Source organism: Euleptes europaea, chromosome 7 (genome assembly GCF_029931775.1).
Source record: "Euleptes europaea isolate rEulEur1 chromosome 7, rEulEur1.hap1, whole genome shotgun sequence".
NCBI lineage: Eukaryota > Metazoa > Chordata > Lepidosauria > Squamata > Sphaerodactylidae > Euleptes > Euleptes europaea.
The window spans coordinates 61,344,423-61,359,190 of NC_079318.1; the positions used below are offsets into that span (position 1 = coordinate 61,344,423).

Below are 14,768 nucleotides of genomic sequence, written 5' to 3' on the forward strand. Positions count from 1 at the left end.
AAATGCATTTTCATTTCCAAGGTGCAAACTGGCAGATGTCCATTGACTTAATGAAATCCAAACTTCCTTGGACCTGGCATTTCAAGGACACCGTGTTCTCTCTCATTTATTAATTCAAGCGATGGGTATTCAAATATCACAAGGGTTTTACTCTGGGGTGTTTCTCACAGGAGTTAAGCTATTCACATAATTCATAATGGGAAAGACCTAGGAGGAGGGTGGAAATACAAATTATTTTAAATGATTTACAGGTCTCAGCTGGTATACTGATCATGTGAGCTGGGTGCAGTCAGAACCTATACTTGACTACAGTTTTCAGGATCATATCACAGATCAGCAAGACAAAAACTAAACAAACAAACAAAAAAACACCCTGGGTTTGCCATGATGCGTATACTCAACACCGAGCCACAGCCAATCCTGGCTCACTGGCAAATATACCTGTGTGATACATGTGCATTCAAACACCTTGCTTTTATTTGTTTATTTAAAATTTTATATACCACTTTTCTTACAAGCATTCAAAGCCATTTCTAGGTAAAACCATAAACATTAAAATGTTAAAACCAACAACAACAAATTTAAACAGTCAGCAGAACAGCAGGTCAGTAGCCAAGGGCATATACTGTTTATGCTTTTAGCTGGGTACTTAAGATAACTTAGATGTACAGCTCAAACATACCACATATGATTTCACTATTAATTTAACTCATATTCCCATTCTTTGTCTACAGAGAGCTTCGGTTGGCCTATTCATTAATTTCCACTTGTGGTGTCACATGCTGATCATGCACCTTGCAGCAATATAGGGTGATGCCCATCTGGATTGAAAACAGAAGAGCAAAATGTTGCTTGCTAGCACTTGTTAGATTTACAGTTCATTTCTGAGCTGGGAGGCCAAAAATGTTTAGGAGGCGGGCAAGGACCCATGCAGGCGCCAGGGCTGCTTGTGCTGGTGCCCGGGCCGCTTGCACCACCCAGAGTGGAACAGGCGCTGGTGTTGGACCGCTCATGCGAGCCTCCCTGTGCTGCTGTGGCAACGTGGTCCTGGGACATGCAGCACTGTCCTGGGACACGCATCCTGGACAGCGCACCTCCATCCTCTGGGATGTGCACCGTCCGCCCTGGGGCACACAACCTGGACGCCACACCTCTGTTGTCCTAGGTGCACTGTCATCCCAGGGGGCATTCCCAGGGTGTTCTGGGGGTGGAGCTGGCTTTAGGTGGCTTCTTAACCCCCCCTTCAGTCCAGGAACGTCCCCTTTTCTTTACCTGCAGTTACGCCACCTTTTTAGGTGGTGTAGCCCCGTGGAATGCTATAGAGCGGTTCCATAGGGCTTGCAGGTAACGACAAGGTTTTGGCTTCAGTGTGTGTGTGTGTGTGTGGGGGGGGGTGAATCCTCCTTTGGAGGTGGTGCAGCTGTGCTGCCTCCAGTCAACAGCTCAGCCCTCCCCCTCAGGAATGGGCTGCCCAATTGTATTCTCTTTTTCTCTCTCTTCTTTGGTTTTTTTTTTAAAAATGAAAGCAGAATGTAGTGGACCTCACTGCTTACACCAAAATTGAAAATGTCCTTGCATCCTGAAGACTCAGAAGACAGATTTTGTTGTGTATGTATATAGTTGGGGAGTAAGCAAGGGAGACTTAGGAGCTTGAGTTCTGCACGAAAGATCCTAAACCCTGCTCACCCTATTGGTCAAGCAAACGGACCCCATTGGCTCTAAGCCAATATGTACCATTGGTCACCAGGAGGTTATGTCCCCCTATCACGGATCAAGGGGGGAGTGGCCGCAGGCGGCCAAGGGGGCATAAAACAGGGGTTGCTCATTGTGTTAACCAGTTCTGTTCCTGTAATCAATAAGCGCGGTTGTTGTTTGAACTCCGTCTCCAACCTCGTGAAACCTTCCCACGTGGACTTAACAGTGGCGACGAAGGCTGGAGAGCGACCCGGCTGACCTGCTGAATCACTCCCACTCCGCCGTTTTACAGTGACCGGTATGCAGCCCGGTCCACATTGCTGAATCACACGCCGGCTGTCCCACAGCTACCGCCTCGCTCCGCGACCTTGCTGTGTCCGGTAGGCAGCCCGGCCCGATTGCTGATTCACTTGGATTCTCGGGAGAGATGAACACACCGCACTCATGGCCACCACCGGGTCGTTGGAAGTTTTTGACATCTCCAACCCCAGCAACTGGGAGAGCTACGCTTCCCGAGTCTCTTTCTTCATGGTCGCAAACAAGTTCACGGACACCGTGCAGAAGCGGGCGGTGTTCCTCAGTGTCTGCGGACCCCGGACCTTCCAGCTGGCCCAGACCCTCGTGGCCCCCGTGAAGCTCGAGAAGACCGACTTCAATGCCATCATGAAGGCGCTGGGCGGCCATTTCACCAACGATGTTGGCCCGCTGCCACGAGTTCCACCTCCGCGACCAACGGATTTATTAAGGTGATTGAAAGTTTCTAAGCCCAGCGTGATCCTGCAGAGCTGGCTCATGACTCTTTTGGCACATTAATAGACACCTAAAGTGTCCATTGGCCCTGTGCTTAGTCATGCTTAAGCACATTCAAAATTTATGGGTAGCTTTCCCAGAGTGGTGCACACTGATGTTAAAAATACCCATAGCTGCCAAGTTTAGCTTGGAAAGAAGGTGGCTGAGGGGAGACATGATAGAGGTCTATAAAATTATGCATGGTTTGGAGAGAGTGGACAGGGAGAAGTTTTTCTCCCTCTCCCATAATACTAGAATGCGGGGTCATCTGCTGAAGCTGGAGGGTGAGAGATTCAAAACAGATAAAAGGAAGTATTTTTTCACACAACGCATAGTTAAATTGTGGAACTCCCTGCCCCAGGATGTGGTGATGGCTGCCAGCTTGGAGGGCTTTAAGAGGGGAGTGGACATATTCATGGAGGAGAGGGGTATGCATGGCTGTTAATTAGAATGGATACTAGTCATGCTGTATACCTATTCTCTCTAGTATCAGAGGAGCATGCCTATTATTTTGGGTGCGGAGGAACACAGGCAGGATGGTGCTGCTGCGGTCGTCTTGTTTGAGGCTTCCTAGAGGCCACTGTGTGAACAGACTGCTGGACTTGATGGGCCTTGCAGGGCCTTTCTTATGTTCTTAAGTGCTGAGAGGTTCAAAAGACAAAGCCTCAGGCAAATCGGTGATGGTTTCAAAATGCTCTCAGCTTATTGCAACGTATTACAAGTCAATCATCAAGTCCTGCTACAGGCCACGATCCTTCAAACATCCATCCCTGTGCATTAATCCACATAACCCTCAATTGCTCTGCCCTCAGCACCAGCACAAGAAACAAGAACAGGTGAGTCGAGGCAAAATTAACATTAAAAGAAGAGCTTATTTTCCCATAGAGAAGCCCTGTCCTGGTATGTGTTACTGCCAGGAAAAATGAATGCCAGCATTCACCTGGCTGATTGACATAGCTAAAGCAAATACCGGCATCGGAGAATTAGCAAGGATCCAAATGCCCAACAGGGCAAGCTGAACCCTCCTGGAAGGCACGGTGGCCTGCCTACAAGATGAGGTGCTATTGGGAACCAATGCTGGGTGGGAAATTTGCACACTCGAGTTCATGCACCAGTGGGAACCATCAGCTTTACTTGCTCCTGTGTGCAAATGACTTCGGCTGAGTTCAAGCTTTTCAGACAGTGGCTTAGTCACTTAACTGACATAAATGGCCTGGGATAGCTTTATGTAAAAGGGATTGGATGGAGATAAAAGAGGTATAATCAACATCTGCTCATTCAGAGATCTCCCATCAAGCATCATTAAGTCGGATTTCCTTGGAAACTGGAAGAGCATCAAGTCCAACCCCGAGCCACAAGGTAGCAGGAGCTGTTGAGTTCTTCCTGCTATCCCTGCTGTGACCGAGCCAAGCCTGCCTTTGCGACTACAGCTTGAAAGCAGATTGTATATTGTTGCAACAGTGAAGTGAGGCAACCTCCAGTTCTCTGGCCATTTGCATAGTTTCTAGCTAAAGATAATCTCTTAAAGTGGTGCTTATTGGCTAGAAGACTTTTGCTTCCAAGAGCACTGATCATTTTTGAAAGCCAGTGGCTGCTAGCAGTTGGACATATTACATCTGTTTAAGTGAAGATTGGAGAGAAGCAGTTTTGGAAGCTGGAACGCAGGCTCCAAAATAGATTGGAGTTTTGCAGCTCTCTGGCAAAAAGGATAAACAGTATGCTTTTCAGGAACTGATGCTCTTTTACAGATGAGCACTGTTCCACTGTGCTCAGCCTGTGCATTTGTAAAGTAGTTCCAATGGAGCTGAATGAGCAAAAGAGTGAAACTTCTTACTGCTCTGGGAAGTGAAAAAGGAAGTAGCCCCATGTTATGCTAGAACTCTGAGTTCTGGGATAAGGATGAGATAGTCTTCTTGGACACCAAAGGTGGCACAAGTGCTTTGTGCTTTACCACTCCGGCCTACCTTGCACCACTGACTACAGTCTTGGCCAAATGGCTGTGTCCACTCACTGGCAAAGGGAGAAGACTGAAGGCACAATTTTCTGAGGCATGAGCCAACGTAGTATAGTAGTCAAGAGCAGTGGTTTGGACCGGTGTACTCAGATCTGGAGAACCAGGTTTGATTCCCCACTCCTTCATATGAGTGGTGGAGGCTAATCTGGTGAACTGGATTTGTTTCCCCACTCCTACACATAAAGCCAGCTAAGTGACCTTGGGCAAGCTACAGCTCCGATAGAGCTCTCTCAGCCCCACCTACCTCACAGGGTGTCTGTTGTGGGGAGGAGAAGGGAAGGTGATTGCAAGCTGGTTTGATTCTTCCTTAAGTGGTAGAGAAAGTCAGCATATAAAAACCAACTCTTCTTCTTCATCTCCCCCTTTCTTTTACTACTTCACTTACAAAAGTGCATTCATAGCTGATGGAGGTGGCCTGTACTATGGGGTGAAGTGGGATATCCCAGGAAACCAATGGCAAAGAAGGACATGAGTTGCAGGTAGCTGCACTGGTCCAAAAATGAAAGTCATCTAATACCTTTTATTAGGTATTACATCAGCCAATCGCAATAACACAAAACAATGTGTAAGCTTTCATGTTCTCCAGAACTTTTCGCCAGAACTCTTCTGCCCCCTTTTAAAAACACCCAGCCTGATGAAGAGTTCTGGAGAATACAAAAGCTTGCACACTATTTTGTTGTTGTTGTTTTTGTTAGTTTGGTTGGTTCTAATGAAAGTATTGCAACACCTTTTGGTTAAGGAACAACAAAGTATGCCTCATGGTGCCCTCTCTCATCCGAGCAAAGTGTTGAAATAGTTTGATAGCGCTAAAAGACTCTTTTACCACTAAAATATGAGCCAGTTAGCAGAGGATGCTATTTTATTTTTTTATATGGGGCAAATTAATTTGTGTGTGTGTGTGGAGGGGTAAGGCACACAGAAAGGTTGAAGAGCCTGCTGTTGGGTGTCTTTGTCCAGTCCTGACATAGGGAAACCCATTGGTTGGCAGGAGCAGGGCTAGGTCCTGCAGGAGGTCAAGGTCACCAGCACATATTGTTCCAAAGTTGTAACCAGGCCTGGATCAAGTATTTGGATCAAGAACCCTACAGCAAGAAGGAGTAGTTAGCAACAGGGACTTCAGCACCCTGGACAGGTCATACGGGAACAGAAAACTTGTCCCAACAACTGTTTTGGACAAGGGGTGCACAGCATATACCCTGGGAGAAGTATGTGGCCTACTAACACCTATGGTGCAGCCTGCAGCCCCTCCACCAGCTTGGTCACTTACCAAGCATTGGTGGATCCCCTGCTGTTGATAGGCTGCAGCTCTGAGCATGGGCCAGCTGGGTGCCAATGAAGGAGCAGCACAAGAAATGACACCCAGGACATTTTTTCCCTCTTAAAATGCTAACAACAAATTAGGGAGATGCAGTTTGAACAGTGAAATCAAGCGGAGGTTGGCAGGTTAAACCCCCTCAACCTTCTCTGCACCACCCTGAGACAAACTGAGGGTGCATGAGCCTGTGATTTGCAATTCATTTGCAATATATGGTGATCTTCATATAATTTGTTTGAGCACTAAATGTTGTCAGATCACCAGCATCCTAAACCCTGAAATTCATGGGGCAAGGCCTGGTGATGTCATGGGGCGCGGTATGATTATATCATACCTTTCACAACATGGCCTGATTTGATCCAGTTAAGGCCATTCTAGCCCATGAAAGTGTACAAGTTTTTGCTCCTGTCTTTTACTCACCCTAGTTTGAGCTCCTCCCTCCCCATCTCCATCTCTTTTCCTTCCAATGCGAGTGTTAAGTAAGCTTTGGGCTTCCTCAGAGTTTCACACATCATCATCTTTCCATCAGCTCATTCTATATAAGTTGCCTTTGTTTGCAAGAAGGATCTAAGGATCATGTCACCTTTGGTTATGTGAGAGAGGGTTGTTGTTGTTGTTGTTGTTTTGTGTGTGTGGGAAATCTGACTAAGGGGTGCCATTTTAGGGGGTCCTGAGTCAAGGTTCTCTGGTTTCATGGGTTCTTGATTGATTATTCATTGGGCCCAACACAAGGCACTGTAGAAGCAAGTGTTATTGCCCATGCCTAACTTTGTGACTCTTGTTCCTTGGTTATGATATCATTTGGGGCTGGGGTCATAGCAATATTAAAGATTAAATGAAAACAACAACAACCACAGGGTATTTAAGGAGCATTCACTGTGCTTTTTTATCATTCATTAAAAAAACAAAAGAGATATGGATTCCTCTGAGGAATGATCACAGATGGTCTGACAGGCAGAGGGTGGGTGCTGAGTAGCGGGTGCACATGAGCAGGGTTTAGTTTATGAGCTGCCAGCCCTTTGCTACAAGCCTATAACCAGGAGGGATGGATCTAAAGCAATATGGAAGTAGAAATGCAAGGGCTTCTATTATTATTGTAGTGCTGGGAATTATTGGCTGGCAAAATGAGCAAGTACCCAGAAAGCCAGAATCTCAACATGAATCCTGGCTTTTGCGATGTAGTCCACAATCAGCAAGAACAGTCTGTGACCTAGTTATTTCCTCATCGGTGTAAAAAGTTCCTTTAGAATGCATAAGGTGAGACAAAGATGGTTATCTTTGAGACATGCTTAGCTTGGAAGGTGCGGTCGAGGTATTCTGACATGTCCACTTCCACTTCCACGTTCTGAGGACCCTGGAGGCTCTGAACTAGAATGAGTTCTCCAGTCTGCCTGTCTGAACGCTGCATCACAAAATTACCTTGGCTGTTTCCTCCCACGATGCCAAAACGCAAGCTGTCTGGGCCGGGCCGTCCAGGAGCTGAAGCAGTTGCCATGCGGAAGAGAGGAGTGGGAGTGATGAGGTTAGATGGCAGGGGGAGGTAATGGAACGAGATGGTCTTTGGGGCGTGGTGGCATGATCCGCTGTCCATTGGACATGGGTTCCGCTCACATTGACTAGGAAGGAAAAATGGGGAGGAAACACAAGAAGATTTAGACCTCTGGACGGATTTGCAGGACATCAAAAAGCAAAGAAGGGTACCATCCAACCCACATTGTGTGTGTGTGTGTGTGTGTGTGTGTGTGTGTGTGTGTGTGTGTGTGAAGTGCCGACTTATGGTGACCCCTCTTGGGGGTTTTCATGGCAAGAGACTAACAGAGGCGGTTTGCCAGTGCCTTCCTTTGCATAGCAACCCTGGACTTCCTTGGTGGTCTCCCATCCAAATACTAAAAAGGGCTGACCCTGCTTAGCTTCTGAGATCTGACAAGATCAGGCTAGCCTGGGCCATCCAGGTCAGCCAACCCACATTAGGTACTCTTAAATCCCACTGATTTCAAAGGGAGAAATTTCAGCCCACAGTTGATTTTTCCACTGTACTCTATGGGGCTTGCTCTAAAAGAAAGATCCTACACTAAAAGAAAGATTCATTCCCTTCCCACTGCTGTGATAAGCAATTAAGGCACAGCATGTTGGCTTCCTATCATAGAAATAATAATGCAATCTTTCTGACTGGAGGAAAAATATTCATACTGAAAGTTTTGAGATGTTGTCAGATGATTTTACTGTTTTCTAGTCTATGATCCAACAACACCAGTAGCTTAATGATTATTGGTTTTGTTTCAGCTTTGAAGAGCAATTCTGAGACCTACACAGTGGATTTTCTGACCAGCAATTAATTCTCCCTTTATTTTCAGAATCTCAAAGGTCCATGCATGTTGTAGAAGTGAAGAAAACCTATCTCATTAACTTTTAGCTAAACTTGTAGTTTCCATTCTGGGCTAATGCACGCTCAGTCTTCTTATATGGTTAGTGCTAGGCAGTCGTAAACTTGCATTTGCTTTCACTGTGTATACACAGCTTGCCACTCTAGAAGACCTACAGAGATAGATGGTCAGTGGGGTGATCTTCTCCCCTGCATTCTAGAGGAAATGATCAATAACTTTGTGTTCATGCCATCAGTTGCCCAGACATAGAAGGAGAGGAAGTAAAGAAGTGACAGACATTAAAATGAGAAAATATTACTCTGGCCAGCTTTTGATCAATGCAATTCTACTCAGCATACAATACACCAACATTTTAATTGCCCGGGAGAGAAGGGTCAGGCTGTTTGCTTGACAGCGGTACATGGTTCTGTGCTTTCAAAATGGCCATTCATTCAGTCGGCTGAATAAACTGGAAAAGACTTGAAGATCTTTTCATGTTGTTGATACTCCTGGGAACTAATCTTTTAAAATAATATAGAGACTAAATTTTCTAGCCCTGTTTTTTGGAATGTCTGGAGTTTACAAGAATTTCCTGTTTTACTTACAATGGCGATGTTTTAACGTAGCTGACATTTCCGCTAGTCTTGGGACACTCCGGGCTAACACACTGAAAGCTTCCTCCTGTGTTAATGCACATTGTTCCTCTTGTGCAGTTGTGCAGCGAGAGACCACATTCATCTATATCTGCAAAACAAAGGGGGATGTAAAGACCATGGCACCCGTTTCTATGGATTAGGATTGACACACAGCAGTATAGCTGTGAAAGAGGAGCCCTGCGCATGATCTCCACTCATTCCCTGTTAGGGCAGGTTACAGTTTTCACAGCACCTTTGCTGCGCAGAAAAGGTTCCAGGTAAATTCTTTCCGATTTATTCTATTCATCCCAGAAGCTCAGGGTGGTGTACATTTTTCTCTCCTGCTCTAGGTAAATTATACCCTACATTACCTTATGCATCTGACCAAATGGGTTCACTTCAGCCCAGTGAGAATTCTGTGATCAGATATTCCCAGCCTTTTGTAAAGACAGCAGCTGGTGTGGATCGGGGCTGCGTGGGGGTTGGGGGAAGAAAGAGTTTTAATTCTTCCATCCCTGCATGCCACTTCAATTTCCTCATGCTACTATTAGCTTTGGAAAGGAAAGCAGACAGTCACCCATCTTCTTTTCTGTTGCAAAACTAATACTATCACAAGGCGATGGGAGTGGGAGAGTGTCTCTGGTGACTGAAATGGTGGTAAGGAAAGAGTTAGCCTCCTTTTCCTGGCACTGTTGCTTTAACTATATAAGATCCAGTCACAGATCTTCTCGCATCCCATCTAGTTATGTGTTTAGTCTTCAAATGCCACAGCCCTTCTGAGTTTGAGATCAAGGGAAAAGATCAATATACATGGTCAAAACAGCTGTCACATTGGCTTCCATATAGGTGATCTTCAGTGGCCCCAGTCAGTCCGGAATCTTATGCATACCATCATGCTAACACCTTATGCAGCCTTGATTCAAAACACTCATATATTAGGGCAAATGTGAAGCATAGGAACCTTTACACAATCTATGCAGCCCTTGCTGAAACCACGTAGGGGAGGGGCTGTGGCTCAGTGGTAGAGCATCTACTTGGCATGCAGAAGGTCCCATGATCAATCCCTGGTATCTCTAGTTAAAGAGACTAGGCAGGTAGGTAATGTGAAAGACCCCTGCCTGAGACCCTGGAGAGCCGCTGCCAATCTGAGTAGACAATACTGACTTTGATGGACCAAAGGTCTGATTCAGTGAAAGGCAGCTTCATGTGTTCATGTGCTCACATAGTAACAAACCAGTGGCCCTTTCTTCTGGGTGTGGGGTGAGAGGAAAAGGCAGCTCTACCTAGAGAAGAGCCTCAATTGACTGAATTTGGCCAGTGGGCCTGATACTTTTCATTCCTGTGTGAGATTCGAATGATCAGAGCTGTCTTGAACAGCACACCAAGCAGAACTTAACCTAGCAGTCACATGTAGTGGCACATGCAGTGGCCCACGGGTTGTTTAATGACTGCTCAGTCCTGCATAAACAGAGTGGTTGCCATTGTTCAGCTTTCCTTTCCCCCCAAAAAACGAATGAGTCCATTATCAATCAGGTAGGTACATTCAATAAACATCAAACTGAATTAAAGAATAATAAAGTATAACAGCTGAATCCAGGCCATGCAGAGGTAATGCTGGTTGGGAAGGCTGATATTCTAGAGGGAATGAATCCACTTGTCCTAGGTGGAGTGATGTTGGCTTTTTCAGAGCAGGTTAAGAACTTGGGGTGCTCATGGACCCTGCCTTGTTGTTTGAAAAGCATTCGGGCAAGGTGGCCAGGAGCAGCTTCTATCAGCGGCATCTGAATCTCCAACTCTCTTGTTACCTAGATCCAGCAGGTCTGGCCACGCTGATCCATACTTCTGTAACCTCACAGCTGGATTACTGTGGTTGCCCTTGAAGACAACCCAGAAACTACAACTAGTCCAGAATGTGGCAGCCCGACTATTGTCAGGGGCTAACTCCTGGAAACATATGTAGCCCATTTTGAAACAGCTACATTGGCTGCTAGCCTGTTTCCAAGTTTAATTCAAGAAGAAGAAGAAGAGTTGGTTTTTATACCCCACTTTTCTCTACCAAAAAGAGTCTCAAAGCGGCTTACAATCACCTTCCCCCCCACAACAAGCATCTTGTGAAGTACGTGGGGCTGAGAGAGTTCTGAGAGAACTGTGACTGGCCCAAGGTTACCCAGTAGGCTGCATGTGGAGGAGTGGGGTATCAAACCCAGTTCTCCAGATTAGAGTCCACTGCTCATAACCATTACACCACGTTGGCTCTCAAGGTGATAGTTATGATATTTACAGCCCTTCATGACCTGGGACCCACATATTTGAAGGACAGTCTCCTTCCATATGCCCTTGTGTGCCAACTATGGTCACTGGGCAGCCATTTGATGGCTATCCTACCAGTTAAGGTGGGATAGATTTGGGGTTTGTTATTTTATTTTTGCTTTTAAACTGAAAATGTGTTTCAACTATTATTGTAAGCCTCCTTGATCCATGAGTCAAGGTGGCATATGAATGTATGAATAAATAAATAATAAACAATACATTCCTGCAACTTTGAACGCATTGAATAAACTAACACCAAGTAGCTAAAATGTCACTGATCTGTATTACTGCATTCCATATATTGAATCATAGGTTTCTGAGTTGTATGCAATCATTTTACATCTGCAGATTTCTGATATCCCAACAATCTACTTAATGTAAGCAACTCTCTTACTTTATCCATTCCCTCTTTGAGGAGAGCTAGACATTTGTTTCCAATGTCTAGCAAAAACTAACTGTGCAACAATTATTATATTCCCCCCAAAAACCTGTCTTCCCTTTAGAACCATTATCACATAATTAAGCAATCATCGTTCTGGAAGGTAAGGAAGGTCTGTACCTAAACCAGCCAGCATTTCTTTGGATACCATTTTCCAAACCCTTTGGGCAGGAATGCACTTTTACCATATATGACAGAAGGGTGTGTTTTGCTTACTACAAAACCAAGGCTTTCCCTCTATTTTTTAAAAACACGCCTTAGCTAATTTCCCAGGAAATCATCTTTGCTCAGCTTGTCATGTCATCAGTTGTGCAAGCATGGATCCTTGCCAGGGCACCTTTCCCTCAAATGCACCCTCAAGGCAAGACCTAACAGGATATAATCTAAAGGCACGTGATGCAACATCCTGGAGGGGAGACCTCCCTGGAGTCCTGTGTACATTGTGCTGCCTTGCCAGCATGGCGTAGTGGGTAGCAGTGTCAGACTAACCAAGCTGTATATCCCCCACCCTGCCATGGAAACTTGTTGGTTGACCTTGGGCCAGTCACTCTCTCTCAGCCTAACCTACTTCACAGCATGGTTATTGGGAGGATAAAATGGAGGCAGGGAAAATGGTGTTATAAATTGCTTTGGGTTCCCACTGGAAAGAAAAGCAGGTATAAATAAATAAGTGGCAGATGAGCTAGAGATATAATAAATGGTAAATTCACTCCACAAACTCATGCTGTAGCTGGGTGAATGTTTTAGCTCCAAGCTCCTTTGAGACCCTGACCCTTATTGAGCAGGTCAACAACATGGAGGTCTGGGTTATTTTTCATAGTCAGGGTCTGTAAAGATTTCACACTGCAGTGCAAGTCAGTCCTCCTGAGTACACAGCATTCATTCTCATGCCAAGAGAAAAAGCCGCTTTTTATTTCGAGTTTGTTATCTATCATCAGGTCTAGCCAATCATTTCTACAAAAAAAAACAACGATTTTTTTAAAGAAACATGGTGTATGGAAAATCTAATTAAAACCAATCCATCATATCTACAGCAGTTAAAAAATACTGTTTCATCTGATGCTTTCAGATGTGAAATAACTGAAGTAAGACTGAAAACCCTGATTTATTGGTGTACTTAACTTATATATTACTTCTTTACCAAAGAACATGAAGGTTTTAAATCAGAATTATCCCTCTCAAAGTTATATTAATTAATGTCATCCAGTCCCGGATCTGGATGGTTTACTGACTACCCTTGGGGAGTTTCTTGCTGGCACTCCTGTCAAAGCCCCGATTGACTTCTGGAATTAGGAGATGAGTTTGGGCACTTGACACAATCATTCTTAGACAGTCTCTTTTTACCTGCAGAGCCCAGTGTTTATCCTCAGCGGGTTGGCAAAAGACATGGCCATGTGTAAAACTCACAAAATCTGAATCATTCTCCACCACCGCTACATTGTTGCAGAATTGTCTCAAGTTGTAAGGAGGCCCCTCACAGCAGGTTCCTGACAATGTAAACTCTGAGAACTCCACTGTGACATATTTTCTAGGCATGTCACAGAATGAGTATTTTTACCTGTGCCAGGACTTCACTATTGTAGCCGGTCATTTTCAGGAAGTTAACAGTCCACACTAATTGCAATTACAGTTCAATGGAAGCGTATTGTACCACGGGTGAAGCTTCCTTGTATTGAATGAGACCATTGGTCCATAAGAACATAAGAAAAGCTATGCCAGATCAGACCAAGGTCCATCAAGTCAAGCAGTCTGTTCACACAGTGGCTGACCAGGTGCCTCTAGGAAGCCCACAAACAGCAGCATTGTCCTGCCTGTGTTCCACAGCACCTAATATAATAGGCATGTGCCTCTGATCCTGGAGAGAACAGGTATGCATCATGATTAGTATCCATCTTTACTAGTAGCCATGGATAGCCCTATCCTCCATGAACATGTCCACTCCCTTCTTAAAGCCTTCCAAGTTGGCAGCCATCACCACATCCTGGGACAGGGAGTTCCACAATTTAACTATGTCCATCTTGCTCAGAGCCCTGACCTGGATGGCCCAGGCTAGCCTGATCTCGTCAGATCTCAGAAGCTAAGCAGGGTCAGCCCTGGTTAGTATTTGGATGGGAGACCACCAAGGTATACCAGGGTTGCTGTGCAGAGGAAGGCACTGGCAAACCACCTCTGTTAGTCTCTTGCCATGAAAAACCCAAAACAGGGGTCGCCATAAGTCGGCTGCTACTTGACGGCACTTTACACACATCTTGCTTAGTACTGTCTATTGTGACTGGCTGAGGCTCTCCAGAGAGGGGTCTTTCCGTTTACTTGAAAGCCTTTCACTAAAGATGCTAAGGACTGAATGTGGGACCTTCTGTAACCAACTTGTGTGCTCTGCCACTGAGCCAATTTCCGATATCACTTCTTAACTCTTGCCAGTCATGGTTAATTTCATCTGGTCAAAGTGGACAGGGAGCAGATAAACCTTCCGTAAGGAAGAGGATGTCCCAACTGTCTTGAGGTAGGCAGTTAAAGGCCCCTCCTGAAGAAGCCCTCTTCAAGCATGAGTGACCTAGGGAGCAATCCTAAGGAGGTCCACTCAGAAGTAAGCCCCACTTTATTTGGGTTTTACACCCAGGAAAGTGATCTTGGGATTGCACCATTACAGTGCAATCCTATGCAGTGTTACTCCATTTAGATTTAGAATGGATTTAGACTGGAGTAACACTCATAGGATTATACTGTTAACTGCCAGCTGGTGACAAATATCCCCTCTTTGGGCAAGGCACTCCGGCATTTTTGTTTGTACAACACTGGCCTTTCTTGAAGGCAACAGATTACCAGCTTCTGCTGTAGCTTTGGAGCTGAAACTTCTCTGGTCACTCTGATGATCTTCACTAGAAGACGGGTGGAATGCAACTGCTGATGCTCTTGGACTTCTTACTGGCTTTTGATGCCATCAGAAATAGTATTCTTCTGATCTAGTTGGATGAGATGGGAATTGGGGCTAAGATCTGGTCAACCAAAATCAGAAGACTGTGCTGGGAGACTGCTGCCGGGAGCCCCCTGTCACTGTTAGTTACTAGTCAAAAACAGTTATCTTCAGATAAGTGAACTGTGACTTGTGAAAGCTCATACCCTGCCAGAAATTTTGTTAGTCTTTAAGGCGCTATTGGACCCTTGCTCTTTTCTACTGTTATAGATTAACTGGTTTATGAAGTGGGCA

General features: G+C 45.3%; 1 protein-coding gene across 1 annotated transcript in view; it reads right to left on the reverse strand.

Moving 5' to 3' along the window:
• Positions 1 to 6,903: 6,903 nt before the first annotated feature.
• The window catches only part of FBLN7 (fibulin 7), a 29,889-nt gene continuing 22,024 nt past the window's right edge, over positions 6,904 to 14,768 (reverse strand). The window contains exons 7-8 of the mRNA XM_056852680.1: positions 8,782 to 8,920; positions 6,904 to 7,429 (exon numbers count right to left, since the gene is read on the reverse strand). Of these exons, the coding sequence (XP_056708658.1) occupies positions 7,057 to 7,429; positions 8,782 to 8,920 (512 nt within the window). The 3' untranslated portion in view covers positions 6,904 to 7,056. The remainder of the gene's footprint in view (positions 7,430 to 8,781; positions 8,921 to 14,768) is intronic.